General features: G+C 43.8%; 1 protein-coding gene across 2 annotated transcripts in view; it reads left to right on the top strand.

Moving 5' to 3' along the window:
* CDYL (chromodomain Y like) overlaps positions 1-23,262 on the top strand; it is a 194,927-nt gene that overhangs the window by 106,448 nt on the left and 65,217 nt on the right. The window contains exon 2 of one of the 2 annotated variants that reach the window (XM_046640315.1): positions 5,303-5,693. In XM_046640315.1, coding sequence (XP_046496271.1) covers positions 5,303-5,693 — 391 coding nt within the window. Of the gene's footprint in view, positions 1-5,302; positions 5,970-23,262 lie in introns of both variants that reach the window. The other variant, XM_046640314.1, reaches the window with a different exon arrangement.

Below are 23,262 nucleotides of genomic sequence, written 5' to 3'. Positions count from 1 at the left end.
GGGGGCTTTGGGAAGAAAAAGGAAAGAATAAAATCTTTAAAAAAAAAAAAAAAATCCTAGAAATACAACTCTACCCTTGCTTCTGAAGTGTTTTTTTTCCTAGATATAGAATTCTGAGTTGACAGTCGTTTCCTTCAGTGCTTCAAAGATGTATTTCCCTTCTCTACTGGTCTCCATTATTGTGGCCCTGTGTGTAATGTCTTCTCCCATCCTCCCGCCCCCAGCTGGTTTGTGTTTTCCTTATCTTGGTTTAAGTTTGACAGTGACGTTCATTGGTATAGTTTATGCAGAGCATCTACTTTCCTTCCAAGAATCTGGAATTTTGATACATGCTAGGCAGAGGGTGCCTGTGTGACCAGGCCCCAGTAAAAATCCCAGGCACTGAGTCTCTAATGAGCTCCTTTGTAGTCAGTATTTTGCACGTGTTGGGTCAGCTTGTTGCTGGAGGAGGTGGCCCGTCCTGTGACTGCTGGGAGCGCACCCTTGCAAGTTGGTGCTTGGATTCCCCTGGGCTTTACCACACACACCTGTTCCCTTCGCTGATATTGCTTCATATCCTTCCACTGTAATAAATCGTAGCTGTGAGTGAGACTGTGTGCTGAGTCCTGTGAGTCCTGCTAATGATCATCTAACTGGGGGTGGTCTTAGGTGCCCCAACACCCCAACTGTTGCCTTCCACTGGCTTGGCGTAGTTCAGGAGTCTGCCCAGGGTTTGAAGAGATTGATATGTTGTTTTAAGGGCTCCCCGCTCTCTGAGACCCCCCCTGTCTGTGGTCTCCTTCCCAGATTTCTAGCCATTCTGTCCACTCCCAGCTCTTCGCTGTGACATCTGAAGCCTGTAAGACTGTGCTTTCTCCTGGAGTTCTGCCAGCAGCAGCCTGGGGAGTGCAGAAGCCGTTGGGTTCCCTTCTTTCAGGGATCCAGTCTGCTCGGTTTCTGTGGGTTGTTGGTTTCTTTTTAGTGTCAAATAGTTATGTTTATATCATTCCTCTCTTTCTTGCAGTGGAACTCTCTCCCTCTGTTTATAATAGTTAATAAGTGTTCTCAGTAATTAAGGCAACTTCTTCCTCTTCTTAATAGTAAACACAACTTTCACACGGCTAGTGAAAAACGTGTCTTCCTCCTCTAAAGAGCCGTTGCCTTTCAAAGGCTCACCAGAATTCTGCAGGGTTTTTGTTTATTCCTTTTTTCCATAGTGATGATCTGTTGTTCCAGATTATCCAGCCATTGGTGCAAGACCCAAACTTGAGAAAAGCTTTCAGCATTGCTGTGGTTTCAAAGTTATCCTGACAGCCTACTCCCACTGTTCTGGGAGGAATCAGAGCAAGTGTTAGCAGCCGCGTGGCTGCTGACACAGTTACTGATGGTGATTCAATGGGCCAAACTTACCCGACTGTGATTGTTTTGCAACTTTGGTCTTTTTCTTGTAAGCCGATGTGTTTGCGTGCCTTGCCCTGATGTTATGTCTCGGGCTATTTGATATTTTAACTGCACCAATGGCGGTTACTCTTTCTCCCTTCTCTTACTGAGCTCCTTAGCCAGTTTCTGTTTCTCCGTAGATTTTGGTTCATGTGTTAGTGAATCTTCTGTCCATCCTTTTCTTTCTGTCTTCTGCAACCCTATAGCACGTTTCAGCACGTTTCTGGGCCTAGGGACATCGGGGTGTGCTCTGAGGTGGGTGCAGTGGGCTAGGTGTTGGGAATGATCCTTGTTGATTAATTTCACCACTCTGCAAACCATCAGGGGACTTGGTAATCTTAAGGAAAGCCTGATTTTACTTGTTTCACATTTTGACTTTTTAGATTGAGTTTTAAAAAGAAATCCTGGGCCCGCCTGGTGGCGCAGCAGTTAAGTGCGCATGTTCCACTTTGGCGGCCCGGGGTTTGCTGGTTCGGATCCCGGGTGTGGACTTGGCACCCCTCGGCAAGCCATGCTGTGGTAGGCGTCCCACATATAAAGTAGAGGAAGATGGGCACGGATGTTAGCTCAGGGCCAGTCTTCCTCAGCTAAAAAAAGAGGAGGATTGGCAGCAGATGTTAGCTCAGGGCTAATCTTCCTCAAAAAAAAAAAATCCTAACAAAAAGAACTTTGGTTGATTTATTATGGCACTAGTAGTCAAAGATGGTTATTATGATGTGGATTTGCTGGAATTTTACTTCACATGTGATTGTGAGTAACCCTGCAAAACAGTATCTAGGTAATCTGAATGAGATTTTCGTGCCTTTCTGCCTTCATTTTGTCTTGGTTTTTTAAAACCTTCATAGAACTTGTTTGCAATTCTGTACTTCAATGAAGAGTTCGTTTTATGTAAAATTCTTTGCATTAAAATTCTGTAACTAGAAGTGGATACCTGCCTATACTTTGAGAAGGACAATTCATTGATACTAGTTTTCAGAAGTAGTTACATTGGCCGTGAGAGGGAGAACCCAAGGCAAAGGGACTGAAAAACTGATGAGGGATCTTTTTTGGAGTTTGTCTTGTGATCAAGGTTTTCCTCCCTCACCACCAAAAAAGTGCTCTGGAAATAATTTTAGGTAATATTCCAGTAAAATGTTGTTGAATCCTAGTGATGCCTTTTTGTGGGAGATTATTTTAGCCACTCAGAATAGGGAATCAACAGGACTTGACTTTTAAGCTTTCAAAGGGGGAAGGACATTTGTCCTTGATTGGGAGGAATGGGAGACCCTCATGTCCCCAGTCTAGTCTGAAGTTGGTATTAGAAGCCTATGGTGGTGGTTGGCCTCAACCTCCCCACCCTGTGTCTAATGCCTGGTGTGACTCTTGTACACCTGCCGCTTCTAGGGCATGCTTGGTGTCTCCCTGTCAGCCATATGTGTCTTGTCGACTTGCAAACCATGTCCCCCACGAGAATTAGAAGGGCAGTGTGTCTGCATCCTGAATCCTACCGCTCCTTCATAGTCTAATGCAGGGGTTAGCAAACTGTGACCTGCAGGTCAACTTGAAGAAAGGTTTGACATTTTTAAATAGTTGAAAAATATCAGAAGTATAATATTTTATGACACATGAAAATTACAGAATTCTAATTTTAGTATCCATAGAGTTGTTTTGTTTTTAACGCCACCTCATTTACACGTTGTTTGTGGATGCTTTTGTGCCTTAGTGGCAGAGTTGATTGGTGGGGAGACCATCTGGCCTGTGTGGCCCTTTCCATAAAGTTTGCCAAGCCATAGTCTGATGTGTCCCTCATCACTGCCTTCTTTCAGTGTCTAAACAGGGTCTGGCCGCTGAGTATACGTAAAACACAGCACGTGCACCACCACACCTGCTGAGCTTGTCCTCTTAGGCCGCCTCTTGGTTTCCTGAGAGCACTGGTGGGGAACTGGCAGATGAAGGTTCCCGTCGGGTATCGGCCCTGGAAGGGAAAGTACAAGGAGAGGAGGGGAAAGAAACTCATCCTGCTTCACCAGACCCCTGCTTCAGCTTTAAGGAAAATGGGGTGCTCTGGCTTAGGGTACTTTCTGCTTCTGGAATAAAAATTGATTTAAAAAGAAAATAAGTATTAAACATAATTTTCTCTTGAGACAATCTCTTTACCCCTTGTATTTAAAACTTTTAAGTTATTTCTGCCATGAAATTGATTGGCGTGGAATTTTCTAGAAATACATCTTTTACTACATTGAAATGTGCCCTTCTAAATAACTCTTCACAAGCAAGGGAGCAGGGGAAAGAAACATCACTGTCCAAGCTCGGCCTGCTCTGTTGTGCACTGTGAGGACGCACACCTGCGGATCCCACGTTTTGTTTGGCATGAAATCTACCTTCTGCTGAAGCAAGGCCTTTCTTTACCCTTAATCCTTTTTGCGTGAAAACAATAATGTGTATTTAATTTTAGACTTTTCTTCAGTTAAGGGCTTCCATTCTCTGTATTTCGGGTATATATATTGGAGAGTTTGGGGGTTTCTTTGAGAGTAGGGGAAATGATGGGGTGGGGTAGTCTCCCATTCTCCAAAAATGTCTATAGTTGTACTCAGTTAGCCTGTTATTTTGGAATGTTGGAGAACTAAGTACATCGTTATGTCATCTGGTCTAACGTGTAACTTTGCCAGAAATTTATTAATGTTCTTGATAATTGATGGGCTTTGACTTTTGCGTCCTTAATTAAAGAGCTGCTGTGGCTGTAGGCCTCTACCTACAAGGTACAGGGGTGCATGTTGCCCTGGGAAGCGAGCTGATGGTTCACTGGAGAGGTGACAACAGATTCTAAATATTTCTCCAATAACACAGGGGCATTATGTCAAATATATTTTGTTCATGCGAGCCATAGAGCATCTCCCATTTATACTTAGGATGTTAAGATAGTAGAATTTGTCACAATAATAACAGTATGTTTCATGGCAAGCTTGTATGAATTTATAAATTTGATACAGTATGTATTGATCATCAAATACAAAGATTAACAGCATCTTCCTTTAAAGATGTTAGCATAAAATTAGTTAAAACCAACACTTGAAGGTAAATAGCTTTGCCATTCTAGACCATTTTATTACCCATAAAGCTTTACATTCTCTGCTCACCGTTTTAATTTTAATGGAGTGCTTCTGATACTTGGCAATACCAACCACGTTTCCTCGGTGAGCCAGTCCCACAACCCAGAAGGCTCTTAGCCCTTCATAGCGTGTGGCATTTACCACAAGTGCACTATTGTTTGGTCCCTGCTGTTGGTCACCTAAGGATGACCAGGTAGAAGGCTGTGGGTGACTAGTACTGTTCCAGTTCTGACTGTGAAAACCAACTCAGGTGGTCAGGGTTCAATGTAAAAGTAAAAGAAAGATCCCCCTTTGAATCACAGAAAAATAAGCTACGTAATGCACATCCATATATTCTGAGCATGAAATTTTAGCTTTTTGTTTGACCTAATTTTAAGGAAATTGCTAAAATCCCAAATGTTCTGTTACTATTCTGTTTTCAGATGATTGGGCTTGGAGAAAAGACCATTTTCATTATCTATGGTGGTTTTTAGTATTTATTCATTTATTTGTTTGCTGAGGAAGAGTCACCCTGAACTAACATCTGTTGCCAATCTTCGTCTTTTTGCTTGAAGGAGATTCACCCTGTGCGTCTATTTTGTATGTGTGTGGCCACCACAGCATCGCCACTAATGAATGGTGTAGGTCCGCACCTGGGAAGCTAACTCAGGCCACCCAGTTGGCATGCGCCAAACCTAAGCACTGAGCCATGAGGCCAGCCCCATGTTTTTTATTATTTTTGATGTTTCATTTATTAAACTTGCACTTTTTTTCAGATAATATGTTTATACTTTTTTCTTTTCTTTTATAAACAGGTTGAAAGGATTGTTGACAAAAGGAAAAACAAAAAAGGGAAGACAGAGTATTTGGTTCGATGGAAAGGCTATGACAGCGAGGATGACACTTGGGAACCAGAGCAGCATCTTGTGAACTGTGAGGAATATATTCATGACTTTAACAGACGCCACACTGAAAAGCAGAAAGAAAGCACATTAACCAGAACAAATAGGACCTCTCCAAACAACGCTAGGAAACAGATTTCCAGATCTACCAACAGCAACTTTTCTAAGACCTCTCCGAAATCACTAGTAATTGGCAAAGACCACGAGTCGAAAAACAGTCAGTTATTTTCTGCCAGCCAGAAGTTCAGGAAAAACACAGCTCCATCTCTCTCAAACCGGAAGAATATGGACCTAGCAAAATCAGGTATAAAGATACTTGTGCCTAAGAGCCCCATTAAGAGCAGGACCGCAGTGGACGGCTTTCAGAATGAGAGCCCTGAGAAACTGGAGCCCGTCGAGCAGGGTCATGAGGACACGGTGGCACCAGAAGTGGCAGCTGAAAAGCCGGTTGGAGCTTTATTGGGCCCTGGTGCAGAGCGAGCTAGAATGGGGAGCAGGCCCCGAATACACTCACTAGCGCCTCAGGTGTCTGGCCCCGTGACCGCGGCCATGGCCACAGGACTAGCCGTTAATGGAAAAGGTGAGTGTCCAGGTCAGCTGCTCGGTGGGCAGTGTGTCTGTTGATTGCCACAGCTGTTACCCATGCCTGGTCATTACCTTGGCGGGTGGGAGTAGGTGCTGCTTCTCAGCACGTTGCTGCTGCTCCAGAGAGCAGGCTGTCATAATCCTGGAGAGTTCTGTAGATTCTGCTTCTGACAGGTCTACTGGAACCTTTGAGAGATTTTGCCAGCTTCTCCTCTCTTCACTTGAAGCCTTTGGCATTTATGCCTTAAATCAGCACTAGCTATCTCTGATTTCCCATCTGCAAACTGTACCACCACATTGACTTGCTTTAAACAGCATCTTACTCTAAATAGGTTCTGGTTGGTATTTTTTTACCGCAGATTTCTTTCTGAAGCCCCCTACTTTTATACGTCTCTCAGATAGTGAGTCTTATGTTGAGAGCCCATCTCAATTTTCTAAGTGTGACCACTATAGATTAGAAGTCCTGATCCTCATTTTGCTGACCATTTAAATTACCGGAAATGCGTTTCAATGGAGAGGCTTTGGGACTTTGGTTTGTTTCTTTGTACCATGGCCTCCCCAGCTCCTAAGACAGCATGCTTGTTTATGAGCATAGACAGTTTCCTTCCCTTCCCTTTCCCATGCCTAGCTAGCCAGCGATTTTTATAGACTTCTATACATGCTTCTCTAATGTAAGCCCACTAGCTTTACCTCACTTTACGACCTGGTCCCTCTTACCTACCATAGCTTTCTAATTGGTCTTCCTGCTTCTTGCCTTTGACGGTTCCCATCCATTTTCTGTAATTCTTGGACAGGAGAGGGGACCCCAACTGCCCATCTGATTGTAGCACGGTTGCCTTCGTTAGCAGGTCTGCTCCTGGGTCTGCTCAGCCCTCACCTACCTCTCTAGCTGCGCCTCTCCGTGTCAGTGCTCCTGCTGCTCTCTCTGTTCCTCGTTCACCTCGTGAACTCTGATTCTCCTTCCAGTTCAGGGCCACCTGCTCCTGGGTCCTTTTGTCTCTTACACTCTCCTTGCCCTCTGCATTGCAGTGCAGTAGTTGTCCCTTTGCCTGTGTATGTCTCTCTCAGCTAAATGCTTAGCAGAATAATAGAAAACAAAATAAGACGATGTTTGGTTTGGGGGAGCTGTTTTCCTCTGAAGGGAAATGTTCATCTAAGACACTGCTCCAACTGTCTTGCTGTGGTGCATCCAACAAGTTTGGCTTAGGCCCTGGTGTAGCAATGAGGAGCGATATGAGCTGAAATCTGGGCTTCCGTTTGGACAGTAAGTTGCCATCCTGCTGGTGTTTTTCAGATACACACTTTACCCAAATGCTGCTCCTCTTCCCTGTGGCACAAGTTCCACCTTCACCAGGAACTTGAGTGAGCCTTTTTACTGCAGAGTTGATTTCTTGTCTTGTTGGCCTGCTCACGGATACAGTTTTCTTACCTCGTTGTAAATGAAGGATCATAGAGGTTCAGAGGTCGAAGAGACTTTATACATCATCTAATAGGATGGTCTACTTTACAGATAGCGAAATCAAGTCTAGAGAGATTGTGGTGTTCAGACAGAACTGAAGGCAGAGATGGGATCAGAACACGTTTCTCAGTTCTTTCTCCCGTGTTCCTCTCACCATTGCTTGCTGCCTCCACTAGACAAATACACATCTGCTTCTTTATTGATTAATTAGGGCCAGGCACTGTGCTGGGCTCTGGGTCTGCAAGCAAGGACTGGGCCCGTGCTGGCTCTGGGGCAGGAGTTGGCAAACTGCAGCCCGTGGGCCAAACCTAGCCCACCATGTGGTTTTGTACAGTTTACAAGTTAAGGATGGTTTTTACATTTTCTAATATTTGGGAAAAATCAAGAGAAATATTATTTCATGACACGTGTAAATATAAGAAATTCAAATTTCTGTGTCCATAAGTAAAGTTTTATTGAAACATAGCCACATTTATTCATTCACTCATGGTCTGTGGCTGTTTTCCAGCTACAGGGACAGAACTGAATCACTGGGACAGAGACTGTATAGCCTCCAAAGCTGAAAAAATGGACAGTGTGGCTCTTTACAGAAAAAGGTAGCTAACCTGCTCTGGGAGGTCACAGTACTGGGGCAGTACTTTTTTGGGGGGATAGGGGGATGCAGAAGGCTTCAGAAGATCTGTGGTTCCTCTCTGTCCAGAAAAGTTGTATGTATGTGCATTTTTATTGGGGTGAACCCTTGATTTTTCAAAACTATTTTTTTATAAGCTGAGTTTTTGTGTTTTGCTGGGAAAGTTTCACACTGAGCTAACATCTGTTGCCAGTCTTCCTCTTTTTTCTCCCATCCTCAAAGCCCCAGTACATAGTTGTATATTCTAGTTGTAGGTCCTTCTGATTCTTCTGTGTGAGCCACCGCCACAGCATGGCAGCTGACAGACGAGTGGTGTGGTTCCATGCCTGAACCGGGCCACCGAAATAGAGAAGGCCGAGCTTCTGCTGCTGGGCTGTGAGGACTAGCTCTTTGAAAACTTTTTGACCTTTAAGTTTCTGCATTCTGCTTTTTCCACAGTTATGCAGGGTGGGCTGCCCTCAGCAAAATCCTTCAATTTTGTATATAAGAAGGGTGATGGCTTGTATTTAAATAAGGAGTTGGTAACTTCCTTTTTTGTTACTCTTCTCATTTCAGAGATTTATGAATGTCCATAAGGATGGCTTTGGTTAAAACTGCAGGGGACATATAAGCATAAAACCTTCAATAACTTTATCTTGTGTGGAGTTGGGTAGAGTAGGGTGGGAGTGACAGTGTGTTTCTGAGGCCTTTTTGGCCGCCTTTTTCTCCTGGCCCCGAGTCCTGTACACTCTTGAGAATATCCTCTCCACTTGGCCGGGAGGAAGAGGAGAAGCCGCCCAGGGATGTTTTTGGGACAGTGGTGAATGACCTCGGCTGTGGCCATGACCTGAATCAGGCTTGAATTCAAGAAGGAAAGGAACCAGCGCATCCTCGCACGGGAGCCTCCTCTTGGGGTGTCCTTTATGAAGGAAACGCGATAGCAAGAACTGGTGGTGTCGTAGACAACTCGGCCACTGACAGACACTTAGGTGACGAGGTGCTTGCTTCCCTCCACCTTTCCTTTGTAGAAAGGTGCTCTTGTTGTTGCTTCCCCTGGAGCGTGAGCGCCCAGAAGGGATTTTGTTTTGCCAGGGCTAAATCTGTGTGCAGAGTAGGGCCTGCGTGGAGTGAGGGCTCTGCAAGCATTAGTGGAGGGAGTGAGTGCGGTAGAACTGTGCTCACTGGACACAGGGCTGTAAGAAGTCCTTTGTAGCCCTGTCTCCAGTCACGCTCACTGGGAAGGAAGACATGTTAGCGAAACAACAAGTACATGGGCCAGAAGTGTGAAAGCATTCCAGGAAACCTGTGCCTCGCCCTCAGGGCTGTCTCTCCCGGATGAGGAGATGTGGGACTGGGGCTCTTGGCTTGCTGGTCCACACACAGACATTTGTAAAGCAGTTGTTTGTTTATTTTCCACGTTAATTTTGGAGCTACTTAAGAAAACTGATTTGTTTTTCTAAAACTAATTGAAGCAGATATTCATGGAGTCATGGGAAATGAACCATCTCCTGTTCAAAACAGTCATCGTGTGTGTGAGGGATATTTTTGCCATCAGACACAACAGATATTTAAATATCTGTTAACCAAAAGGATAACTGTTGCTGGAGAATTTTAACACACAAGATTACTTTTATAGAATCACCATATGTATATTCGGTTTTTAACTGTTTTAAGTATGAAACAAAGGTTTAAAAGATGAATATATTGCTTCACTCAGAAATAAGAGAAATTTTAAACTTTGAGCAATGCAACTGTCTTCTCCCTATCCTTCTTTATTAAGTTAATGATAATGTTTTCTTGCTCTTTTAATTGTGTAACAAATTAATCCTACAAAAGAAGCAATTGCTTTTAAAAACTGCATTATTGTTTCTTTGTTCTTTCCTAAATTCAAATACATAATTGATCGTCATTTCACAAGTCTCACATTTGAGTAAATGCCGTTGAAGACCAGTGCTTGAGGGTTACCACAGATATTCAGTAAGGTTTCTTGTTTAACTTGAGGGGTGACTCAGAGGTCTCGAGGACTTGTGAGCTTGTGCAGAAGAGGCGGCCTTCAGGGAGGTTGCCATCCCTGGGTGACCAGCCCCCAGCTCCTGTGGATGCCCAGAAGTCAAATTACCCAGGGGCTTCTCTGGAGTAAAAGATTACACGTGCAGGCTCCTTCATGCAATAAAACTCTCTGCTTTCTTCTCTTGTTAACGCCAGTCTGAGAGAAGACATTCCTCCCGCCCTCTCATTTTGGCCATTCAAATAAAACCTTTCTCCGTCTCCAAGCACCTATACCTCAGTGATTGGTTTACTGAGCATTGGGCACGTGAATTTGAGATTAAGAGGTTCGGTATCATTATTAACAAACTTTTTTTAAAAAATGAGGTCTAAACCTTATCGGTGTTGTCATGTGGGGTTGGCTGCTGGATATTAAGTCAAAGCCAACAGATTTAGGAGGAAATAAATACCTTAACACACCACAGTTAACACTACCTGCCATCCCACGAGTGTTTCAATCGAAGGAATTTCTTGGGAGAAATTGTTGAGGAAAACTTGGTGGCTTCTGAGGAGCTGTAGTGTAAATTCCTCTCTATGAAAGTATGAAACAGACATCTGTCTCCCTTCTCTGGTTATCAGGGAAGCTGAAGTGCCTAATCCACAAGCTTTCCTCTAGGGAGAGGCCCCTGGCCCCCTAGGGCCATTTATTGTTAGGTGCAGCAATTATAACCTGACCTCAGGGAAGGTTAAGAAGTCAGGATACAGTGCCCAGAGACAGGAGCTGTTCAGCAGGGCCACAACAGGAAATGTCCACTTGAAAAGAGGACATTTGAAGCCATGCTATAGCAAACAGTCGATTAAAAGTGTTTATGAGGGTTTGGTCAAAAAATTTTTAAATTTGAAACCAACAAACATTTGTTGTCACCTCCTGTACAGCAGGTACCATGCCAGATGCTTCCACCCATATTATCTTACAAGGAACAAACCTACTGACACGTAGAAAGATTGCAGAAGCTAAACTTGAATGTGGGCAGAGTAAAGCTTTGAGGCAGGCAGAGGTAGGACTTGCCTCCACCCCTCCCTAAGCACTTAACGGTAACCTCAGGCAGAATGATGTGGCCACCTAGACAGAATCCTTCCTTCCTTCCTTGAGGTGAGCTCAGTGCTCCTCAAACCCAGGTGTGCTTCAGATTCTAGTACAAAGTTTTAGGCACGAAGCCCCATAGAGGAGATGTTTGTGTCCCACAGCAGCAGTCTGTTAGAGTTGGTCAACCCTCGGAGTCTTTAAAAACATACAAACCATAATCGTTTTCTTTTACCACTCATAAATGTGCAGTTACTTACCAATCATTGACGTAGAGCCAAGGCCTTTAGAAAGGAGTACTTCCATTTCCCACTTGTTGGAAGAGTCAAGCCCTTTTCCTTGAGTATGGATCCATTGATTGGAGTTCGATTTTGTGTGAAGCACAGCCATAATGCATCATCTACTATTTCCAGTTTGGATTTCTTTAAAGTGCAACAAGAACTTAGATACTTACAAATCTGAATGCACAATCCTAGAATTTTTTATTCTTTCCATTTTTCACTTATCTGATTTGACAGTTACGTTTAGCCTTAGAACCTTTCCAAAGCATTAGACGTAGTTTTTTTTCACTGAAGCATCAGCTCGCCTTTTATAATCATATTTCCTATTTTATGTAAAAATATATTAAGTATGATAGTAAGTTCAACTGGCCTAAGCAGCTTAGGGAATAAACGCAGCCAGCTCTCCACTGTCATATGTCCTAGCCGGAAGAGCCAGTGTGAGCTCCACAGAGCCCCTGCCTGGCTGCCGTGCTCTGTACTGTGCTGCTGTGGGGAGACTTCCCTCCTCACTGCACTCCCAGAGTTTGTGGGGTGCCCAAGGGTGGGTAGGACTTGCAGCATCGTTGACCCAGTGAGCCCACTTCAGAGCCCTTGATTGTTTAGTTTTCTCCTTTTGTTTCTACATTTTTTGGTATTTTTTTCCTATACCAATGGTTCTCAAAGTGTACCGCCCAGACCAGCAGCAGCAGCAGCATCTGGACCTGTTAGAAATGCGCATCCCCGGGCCATACTCTCGCCTTCTGCAGTGGAATCTCAGGTGGGCCCAGAGTCTGTTTAACGAGCCATCAGGTGGTTCTGATGTGCCAGAGTTTAACAGCTGCCGTCCTGTACTGTGTTATTCTGAGTCTGTGCTTTTATAAAGCAAGATGGGAAATAAATAAAAATACAGTACTAAGTTCTGTTTATAGTATGTCTTAGATTCTTAGGTATCTTTAGTTCCTCTGCTCTCTTGAGATTACTTAGCCTTAGCCTATCTTGATTTAAAATTGTCTTCAGGTGTTTGTAATTTGTTTTAAATAAATATTTTAATTTAAAATTTTAAATGACAGAGTTTTAAATAAATATTTTAATTTAAAATTTTAAATGCAGAGACATTATAAAATAATTAAAGCATCTCAAAGAAAAGTAAAAGCCCCCCACCCCACACCCCACTTCCTCTTTCTATTCCCCAGAGATAACCTATGCTAACAGTTTTTTCCTTCCAGAAATTCTATAAATATGCACATCTTTTAAATATATTAGTGGGCTCATACTTGTCATATGGTTCTACAACTTGTTTTTTTTTAATTTTATGATACATTTTGTATATGTTTTCATATCTACACAAATAACTCTACTTCATTCTTCTAAAAAGATTTCGTGGCTATTTCTTACATGAATATGTCACATACCTGCTATCACGATTCAGTGTCAGTGTTTCTCAGCAGGGGGCGCTTTACATTTGGACCTGGACACTCCCCTGCTTTAGCATCCCTGGCCCTCCCCTTAAAATGCTAGTAACAGCCTCAGGCATCCTGAGAAATCTGCGTGTCTCTTGTTCCCATCTACCTGCACACCCACACTCCCACAAGGGGCGTCTGTCTGGGTACATCCGTTAGGTGAGAACCACAGCTGTAGACATTGAGAGTTTTCCCCCCCATACATGAAAATACGTTATTGATGTTACAGTGGCAGAAATACCATACCTTCTGTCTTAAACACAAGTAATACATAAATACTGTGAATTTTTATGCAACTAATTTAGACATCGAGTGAAATAGAAAACTACCATTACCCCCTCCCCTCAGAATACCATTTTCTTCCCAAGAGGGAACATTAGTAGTTTGACAAGTGTCATTTCAGACTTTTTCTATGTATTTATACTCTTTGATGTGGAATTATACTGCATTAATTGTTCTGGTGTTTGCCTTTTTCAAAATCTCTGCCTCACTTCTTTTGAAGTTTTAAACTTGATTTTTATTTTTTTTATATGATTTCATACTTATGGAGAAATTGCGAGAGCAATACGAGAAACACCTGTATACTTTCTATCCCCATTCACCAGTTGTTTGCATTTTGTCTCATTTACCTTCTCGTCTTCTCTCCTGTCCGCCCCTCGTGTGTATGTATTTTACGTGCACGTGTATACGTATGCATGTACAGTGTTCTCCTGAACCATTTGAGAGGTAGTTGGAGACCTGCTTTGTAAACAAGAGCTAAGTGCATGGGCTCTGATTGATTTAAGGTTTTGATAGATGTTACCAAATTGCTGTCTGAATAAGCTGTGAAGATTGTGAGTGCCCATTTACCTATTCTTAATATTTAGTTTTAAATATCTGCCAGATGGGAAGGTGGAAATTGGTATCTCATTGTTTCAGTTTTAGAACATGAAAGTTCTGTTTTCACAGGTCATAATTGGCTGTTTGCATTTATTTTTCTTTATTCCCTTACCTATTTAAGGTAGAGGGTAGTGCGACTTTTTCAAAATGTGAAGACTTCATGAATGTTCACGTCATCCTTGCCAGGGACCACGCTAACCTGCGTGTTTGAGCTGTCATGTGCTGACTTCTAAAGGGAGCATTTCAGAAGAGGTCACTGACCTTTGGTCCTCCTGGCACCCACTCGACTGATGCTTCCATACCAGGGGTTAGAATGAATAGGGCCGTCTAGTCTCTGCCTTAAGGGATTTACAACAGTTTTATAAGACAACCTCATATTAATTTACATTAATTTTATGGTTCCTGCTCTGTTTTGAATATACGATAGTGTGTTTTGTTAACTGGGAGCTTTATAATTTAAAAGGAATTTGGATTCCTTAGGTCAAATGTCAGAAAAGAATCTTTCTGACTACAGTTTCTGCTCCTCTTGAACTTTACAACTGACTGGTATAAAGGCAGAAGGAAAAAAACCCTGCATATTCAGGGGACATTCTTTTTTTTAAAATGGTTGCTCTAGTTGCTGCCTACTAGTGGAGGCTGAACACCTGTTAGAAATCCTTCTTGTCTTCTGTGTTCCCATTTGTATTGCTCTCGTCTGCAATAGGGTACTGGTCTTCGCAAATACTCCTCTAGTGCCATCCTGTGTTTCAGAGTCGGAGTCCTGTCTTCCGCAGCTAGGCACTGCTTTTATCTCCTAATTTGAGATGTCACCTTTTACAAGTCAGTCACATTTTGAATTACGAATGAGGTAAGGCTATTTTTAAGTTAGTTTATCAGGAACTTTTTGAAGAAAGACACTGGGAAGTCAGATTCTCCAAGGTGCTTTTGTTTTGGGTGGAGAAGTCTTAACCAGAGTGGCCTGGAGACCCACACTAGAGGGATGAGAGCTGACTCCCTAGAGGAATCTCTGAGAAAGTAAAATCTGATGGAAGAGATCCAGAATGGATGGACAAATTCAATACAACTTTAGATGGTAGACTGGGAAAGCATTGTGGCAGACATTTTACTCCTCTCCTTTAGAATCTTCTGCATTGTCTAGTCCAGTCGTTTACATATAATAGGTGCTTAATTAACATTTGTGTGGGAATGAATGAGTTGTTGGAGGAATTTTTGTCATTTCTTTCATCATTAGTGTTTGTCTTCCAAAAAGAATGATTGAAAAAGAAACAAAAGATTTGTTGGGGTAATAGGGAGAAATTGTCAAGCAAGTAGGTAGGAGTCAGGCGAATTTTGAGCTTGTGCAAATATGGAACGATACGGGATTTTTCGAGCTGGAGAAACTGGAGAATACATCTGTAGATGAATGGCGCAGAACATCTTTTCAAAATACGAGTGAATAATTTCGCTTTATGTGACAACATCCAGGAGACAACTTGATCGGTAATTGCTAGGGCCCCTCACCCAGATTTATTCGTTTCCTGAGCTCAGTGTCGCCAGAATGAGCTTCAGACCAGCGGAGCCTTTGCAGTGTCTTAGGCTCTTGGTCGTTGAGATGAAATAACCTTGATGTGTGATTCCTTGCATTTCCTCATTGTCACCCTGAGCTGCAGCCTCTGTTGAAGCCCTGTAACCTTTTCCTGTAATTTTTCCCAGTTGGGCTGGCTTCCTTCCCCTTCTCATCTGCCCCCCAACTTAGTAGCACACCTGTAGTATTCATAGCTGTCTTCATCAAATTCTCCAACATTCTCAACCTCCTGAAAGAGGATTTCCCATCCTTGCCCTCCATGAAACCGGAGACCTGCTCTGCTTCCTGGGCCACCGCCTTCCCCCACATCTCTGGAGTAGGGAGTGCTCATCCTCAGTGCCCTGAGGCCTGGGGGTGACAGGCAGCCTCCTCCAGGTTCGTACAAAACCCTTCCTGTGGGGGGCCTGTGTCTCCTGCCTCCTGCTCCCTCCTTGTTGCTGTCTGGTTGACAGCCTTCTGGTCCTGTGTCAGCATTCCTCAAAGACTGGCCTTCTGAGTCACAGCCTCCATTCCCACCCAGCCCTGGCCGTCGCCTCGGAGGACTCAGCCTCTAATTGGAAGCCATAAACCTCATCTCTCCTAGTGATGGCACCATTTATCACGTCCCTGCAGTGTGCTAGGTTCATCGTGTCCATCTGTTGCTGGTCGCCACAGTCAGTACTGTGAAGTGACGCCCATTTTACTGATACGGAACCCTAGGCTGAGAGAAGTGAAGGAACTGGAATGCATGTGCCCAGCTTTTCCTCAAGGTTCTGTTTTTTTTCGTAATCTTGTTTCCACGCCAGTCCACACTTCCCTTTGAGGCTGCACGCCTGGAGAGTTGGTCTGCAGTTGCTTGTTCCCCTTCCCACTCGCCCGCAGGCTGGCTCCTGCCCTGTGGCTCTAAGGGACTCTCAGCACCTGGGCCACTGGGCACCTCCCAGGAGCTTGATCTGGGGCTTCAGCCCTCATCAGAACTGGTCGCTCCCAGCTGCATTTAATAGGATTCACCATGGCTTCGTTTTTGTTTTAATTTTAAAGGGTACAGTCCAGAAATGTTAAGTGTATTCACATTATTGTGCAACAGATCTCTAGAACTTCTTCATATTACAAAGCTGAAACTCTATGCATATTAAACACTAATTTCCCCTCCCCCGGGCCGGGCCTTGGCAGCCACCATTCTCCTTTCCGTCTCTGTGATTTTGACTACTATAGATACCTCATGAGTGGAATCATGCAGTATTTGCCCTTTTGTGATTGGCTTATTTCACTTAGTATAATGTCCTTGAGGTTCATCCATGTGTAGCGTGTGACAGGATTTCCTTTTTTTAAGGCTGCATAATATTCTATTTTGTGTATACACCACATTTTCTTTATCCATTCGTCTGTTGCTGCACGTTTGGGGTGCTTCCACCTCTTGGCTGTTGTGAATAATGCTGCACTGAATATGGGTGTACAAATCTCTCTTCAAGATCCTGCTTTGAATTCTTTTGGGTGGGATTGCTGGATCCTCTGGTACTTACTTGTATTTTTAATTTTTTGAGAACCCTCCATACTGTTTTCCTTAGCAGCTGCACCACTTTACATTCCCCCCAGCAGTGCACAAGCGTCCCAGTTTTTTCCCCTCCTCACCCAACACTTCTAGTTTTGTATTTGTTTTTAAAATACTTGTTCCTGGAACACTCCTGTCCTTTTTCACCTTCATGTCTCAGACTGAAGGATGTTTATTTGGGGCACTGGGCCATCAAGGGGACACTAGCAGAGCAGCTGCTGGGGCCAGGGGCCATCTGCTTGGGGTTCCAGCTGCCCGGGCCACCCCCTGCTGCCTAACAGCACTTAGGGGCCTTCTTCCAGATCAGTCAGGGTCAGCAGGCTGTGCTCCTGCTTTACGTGCACACGTCCCTTAGGTGGAGTTGACACTCTTCTTTACAGCTGGACCCCCCAGGGGACAGGGAACTTCTTGAGAGCAAGAACCAAGGCTTTCGTCCTAGTTTTTCTACTACCAGCCTCATGGTAGGTGGCCACTAAATGTGTTGGGTGGATAAAGGCATTTTCTTCTTTCGTGGTTCATCTTAACCTATCTTTTCATAATTACCGTTTCATTGAAAATTAATACAATATAGTTTTTTTTCTTTTTTTGAGGAAGATTAGCCCTGAGCTAACATCTGCCACCAGTCCTCCTCTTTTTGCTGAGAAAGACCGGCCCTGAGCTAACATCATGCCCATCTTCCTCTGCTTTATATGTGGGACGTCTACCACAGCATGGCTTGCCAAGCGATGCGTTGGTCCGCACCCGGGATCTGAACCGGCGAACCCTGGGCTGCCAAAGTGGAGCAGGCGAACTTAACTGCTGCGCCACCAGGCCAGCCCCACAGTATAGTTTTATCTGTGCAAAATCTAGTTAAAGAATTCATTCAACTTCAAAAGACAAACACAGTGATAAAAGAGCACTCCGTCTAACTAAAATCTGTACAGCTGCTTGCTGTTCTCTGGGTGCTAAGGGGAGAAGAAGGCTCCTGTCTACTTTCTCCCAAGGAGTCTGGTTCCAGTGGGCCCGTGGCTCCCCTCTCCTCCCCCTCTCCATGGCTTTGGCCCCTGCAACTGGAATCTGCTGTGCATGATTCATTTTACTTGGCCTCAAGCACAGTTGCTGGCTTCTGATTAACTATCTTTGGTGACTTCTAAGTTCCTGAAACAGTTTTTTCTCTGATTCTAAGGCATTTTTTAAACCTTGCTTTTAGTTTCTGATTGAATGTGTTCCATGCTATATGCTGAGAATCAGCCCCTTCTGCACGGGGGAATTTCTGGAAGCTCCATGCCTCTTTATCATACACTTACTGCACGTTTACTGTGTGCCAGGCTCTGTGCTGGATGCTGAGAATTCAGAGCTCGGTAAAACACAGCCCCTGACTTCTAGGAGCTCCTAGCCTGGGAGGACGGGAGTTCATCAAAGCCGTTGTTTCTGACTATGGGGGTTCATTGGGATGGCATTGTAGGCGACAGAGAGGAAGTAGTAGCTACATTGGTAAAACCGCCTCCCTACCAGAGTGAGGGTGAGATGCTCCAGAATGGGTGGAGCCATGCCACATTCATGGCCAAGCAGCAGTCTTGAAAGTTCAGCCCTGTGGTTATAGGCCGCATTCCTTACACCAAGAGCAGTATACCCAGACTATTGATAAGGAGATTATAATGAACTAATCCTTGTGCAGACCTACTGTTGCTGAAATGATGACATCTAACGAGATAAACTCTCTCTATAAAAAAGTAATTACCCTTGTATAGTAAATACCCATCTCGCCCAGTGATAGGATCTACTGTAATTGCCTCTCAGTCTAGGACCATAAATAAGGTCTGCCAGGGCATTCAAATATGAAATATTAAGAGGATTTTAAATCTTAACCTCCAAAGTATTTTTTACTCCAGGTTATTTTCCAAACTATGTATTTGCTCTTCAAAGCAAGTAGATTTGTTACTCATTCTTCCGTTCACCATGCCACCGCCCCTCCCCCACCTTTTGAGGTTTGACACTTTATGATGAGGTTTATTTATGATGACATCTGGTCTACCCTCCCTACTTCATTATTTGAGAGTTGTTTGTGCTTAAAACAATTTTTTAATGGAAACGTAGTAGGTTCTCAAAATACCTTAAAACAACCTCCTTTCTGCCCAGTTATCTCAATCATAGTCATCTCTGATTTCTCTCTGCAGGTGAAGTCCTTGTTTATGTATGCGTGGCAAGGGGGAGGACAGTGTGCTGTCAGGAGGAAAGATACAAATGACTTTGTTTCTCATCGTACAACCACAGATTGTACTGATGATCGTATTAGCCACTTAGAATGCAGCTGTGTACTGTCCGTGGCTCCCCCTGCCCCGTGCTGAGAAATGATTGTCACAAAGTCCATACACTAAAATAGAGACATTTAATTGCCAACAGATCTCCTCAGTCCCTGTGTCATCACCTGTACCTCGACGTGAGTTTCCTATTCTCAGTTACAACTTTAGGAAGTTAACCACTGCCCTAGCTCCCCAAGGTGCACCCCACCCCCCCAGTATTACCTGAATTTCAGCAGTAAAAGTTGGATAAACAAATAGTAAACCCATCAGGATAGTTATAGAAATGGTTACGTGTCACTGTCTTCCTGAAAGTGGATTTAAATGCTTGAGATACTGACTCACATGAGTTTGTTTGTTGAGTTCTGTCCTCTCCACCTCCTCAAGACTTGGTTAAGAATGTTAAACCCCCGAAGGAGTCCTTGTTGATATAAAGGGTCATCTTAATCGTTCTTTGACAGCTCAGTGTCCCACACCTCGGGGTGGGTCACAAGTCTGAGTACTTGGGAAGTGATGAGCATATGGGTGCTGGCCTCTCCTCACGTGAGACAAACCGGCATTGTCTCCTAAACTGCTCCGCCAATTTTGAAAAACATGTCCCATCATCAAGGAGGGCAGTCTTTCAGTACCTTTTCTGCAGTGGCCTGCTTAATTCTGTGGGACATAGGTAGAGGCAGTCTGTGGGAAAAGATGAACTGCTGGATTATTTTGAAGTAATAAAGGGGGAAGTCATAACATTTTTTTTTGAGAATTAAACCAGTGAAGATGTTGGCTCTGTCTGGGTTGAGTTGAAGGATTGTAGAGACCCAGACCACATTTCATGTCTAGAAGCCCTCACTTCCCCAGTGCTGGCTTGTAAGTGTCAGACACCTTACCAATAAGGTCTTTTGTCTGCAGTTTCACAGGACCATTTCTAGTGTTAACTGTAATTATTGTGGGAATTCCTGTGGCTCTGCGGTGGTTGGAGCTTTAAAAAAAAGTTGACACTAATTAAATCTTAAAGTCAGATAGTAACATGACATGGTATATGAAGAGATGTGCCCACAATTTTAATTGTTTTATATTGGTAATAGAAGGAGGGTTTCTATTTTATCCAGTAAGTGAAACTCTGCCTGTCACATGGATGTGTGATGTGACTTTTGTTAAATGTAATGTTTTTACCTGGAGTTAAGCTGGAAGCTCTTAAACTGAGTAGAGATTCTTTTTTATCTTGCTGCTGCAGTTTTAAATTGTGTATTCCAGGTTAGCATTTTAATTGTGGTATTTTCTTCCTTGGATGACACTTTCAGCAAAGATTGGTAGCTATTTCCTATACTTGGCATCACCTCTAAAAGTTTAGTGACGTTTGGCTTTATAGGAATACTCTGAACACACAATGTGAACATGGTCATCACAGTTGCAGAAAATCACGCTGTTAGTTACCGTGTTGCTGGCGTGCTGAGGGCACTCTGCCACATCACTGCCTCCTTGTGTCTTACTTGCAGCAGGCCAAGTATACGGGCCATAGGAAAAGGACAGGGCCACACAGCCCACACCTGCCTTGGAACATATGCTGTCTTATGCAGAGTGTAACTTTAGATACAGCGTTTTTGATTCTGGGATTCAAACTACTTTATGGACCTTAAATGGAAAGTGGAAAAAATTCTCCCCTTTCCCAAAATCACAAGTTGGACTTCTATGCTTCGGTTTTTCAGATAAGCCTCACTTGATGGGACAAAAATCTCTGCAGCTTCTACCCGCCAGCGAGGAGGAGATAGTGTAAGCACCGGCTCATCCTGGTTTCGGTTTGTTTAGGGAAGGAGGCATCGCCCTAGTGAGTTTTCCACTTCAAAATAATCCAGTTTTCACGAGGGATTTTCTGATATGCCTTCAACGAGCCCTTACACGCTGGGTTTTCTCCAGTCTGTCGTCTGTGAGATCCTGTGGCCACCCCAGGTGACACTTTGCCACAACCTTCAGAGTTGCACACGTTAGTGTGTGACAAGTCGGCATTAGAAGCTGGGGCTCCTCTGTCAGACGGGCGCCGCCTGAGAGCTGGATTACTGAAGGGACAGGATGTTACCAAAATGTCCCATTACAGAGGGCAGGGGCTGTTGGAAAATGCAGAAAAGGCCACGGCAGTTTTGGTGACTGTTTCCTTGATTTGTGGAAGATTTGAAAGAAAAGCTGACTATTGGAGTTTGGCTCTAGCACAGTTTTGATGTAGTGTTAGAAGCTCAAAACCACATTTAAAAATTACTATGTGATTTTTTTGTATTATATGTGTGTCTTAGGAAGTTGTGGCTTTCAGGTTTTTGCTTTATGTTTTGAGTCTGCTGTACTGAGGTCAGTTTTCCATCTTGACATTTGAGTAGCTTTTGCCCTCATCTACAAAATGATGTATTAAATTAATTGTTCTCTCTTGATCTCTTGCTTTTCAGGCCTTTGTTTCTAATCTTAAGCCAAAATGTCTTTGTAAGGTGAATAATCAGTTCTGTGGTGTGGCTCTGTCTTGAGCTCTGTGTTCACTGCCACCCTCCTAGGTGTGCCAAAGTGAAGAGACACATAAACGCCTCTGCCTGCTGTCAGGGGGCTCATGGACCATCATCCCTCCATGTGCTTGGTGTGTGAACCCCTCTAAAGACCAAATACATGGAGAGCCCTTGAGATAATACTTCCACCCCAGCTGGAGAAACATTGTCTTAAAAGTCCCTGTGGTTCTTGGTCCGGGCTGCGTGTGGGTCCCTGGGCCCACTGGCAGAGATAGATGTGGTCCCTCCTCGGTGATTGTCATGAAGACCAGTTTAGAATCACAACTGGAGGGGATCCTTGGCCTGATTAAATTTGATGGGAAAGGGGCCTAATGGTGACACGGCAGGCCATCAGTCCTTGTGGATGATCACTAGGATCAGCTACAGCATAGGAGTCACACATTTTTGTTCACCTCATAGACTCATGATGGTATGTCCTAGTTTGAGAAACACTAATCTAGACTAAAGCTAGATGTTTGTTTAGAAATTTGCTTTAGGAGATATTTAATTTCAGTCTTGTTTACTTAGCCTTTTAGCTTTGCAGGTTATTAAGCTAGTTACTTAGTGACAATACACAACCAGACCCTCTGGGGCAGCTTTCAATGACTGTCTTTTGCTGTGGTCCAGCGTTGTACAACTCTTTAGGAACATCTCTTTCTGCGTTTTTTGATGTGAATGGCATGCCCTGGAATTGGGGGTCAGCTGGCCTGCATCCGACTCTCCAGGGTTCCAGGGTCTGTTTTCTTAAGCATACAACCTGGTGTTTTTAAGTACTGCTTGAAAGACAATGCCTGACCTGTGAACTTACCACTGTCTTTCCTCATTTTCTGCCCTCCATCCATTAAAAAATGAAACTTTAATTCTAATAGGGCCATGAGTAGCCCACGCCTAGTCTTTTGATATTTTGACCTACTATAAATCCTCCAACTACCAGCTTTTTATATCCACATAGAACTAAGCTATGCATCTTTAATACTGTGATGCATACTGTAAGAGGTCACCTTTCAAGACATGTGGTCACATTCTGTGTCTGTGTAGATGGTGCCTTCTTTGCTGGGTTCTGCTTACCTAATTAATCCACAAAGGGTTCTATGCTTAGACTAGATATGCTCGTGTTCAGAGGTAAAGAGTTGAAGTGTGCATGAGCAACAGTTACCGTCCCAGATACACACGACTCCTCGTGCCCAGAGCCGTGGGACGGTGTTCTCTGTCTTCTGAGAACGTTTGTTTTGTTGTTCCATGAGAATGAGAGGAGTCTTTTAAGGGAAGCTGTTGAGAAAGGGCAGGGAAGCAAGTATGTATAAGAGGGAGAGAAGATGTATTTATCTTCTCATTACTTAGGTCCTTGTATTAAACTTTGTAAAGTAATAAATTTCATCATGAGCATTGTAAACACCGAGTTAATTATGGGCCTCCTTCATCCTGGCGGAGAGAACAGGGGACTCTGGTCTTTCCCGTCTCAGTGAGTGCCGTCTCCATCTATTTAGTAGCTCAAGCCAAAAGCCCCGATCGTTCATGTCTGCCCCCTCCCTCTTCCTTACCATCCCCAAGCCCACTTCACCCCACCCCAAAGTGTGCCTCCGTTCATGTCTCCTCGACCTTGCCACCACCTAGTCCAAGCAACCAGCATCTTTCTTTCTTACCTTTTTTCAATCCATTTGTCACT

Source organism: Equus quagga, chromosome 15 (assembly GCF_021613505.1).
Source record: "Equus quagga isolate Etosha38 chromosome 15, UCLA_HA_Equagga_1.0, whole genome shotgun sequence".
NCBI lineage: Eukaryota > Metazoa > Chordata > Mammalia > Perissodactyla > Equidae > Equus > Equus quagga.
The sequence above is the reverse complement of the archived record's forward strand: the minus strand, read 5'-3'. Positions and strand labels throughout refer to the sequence as shown.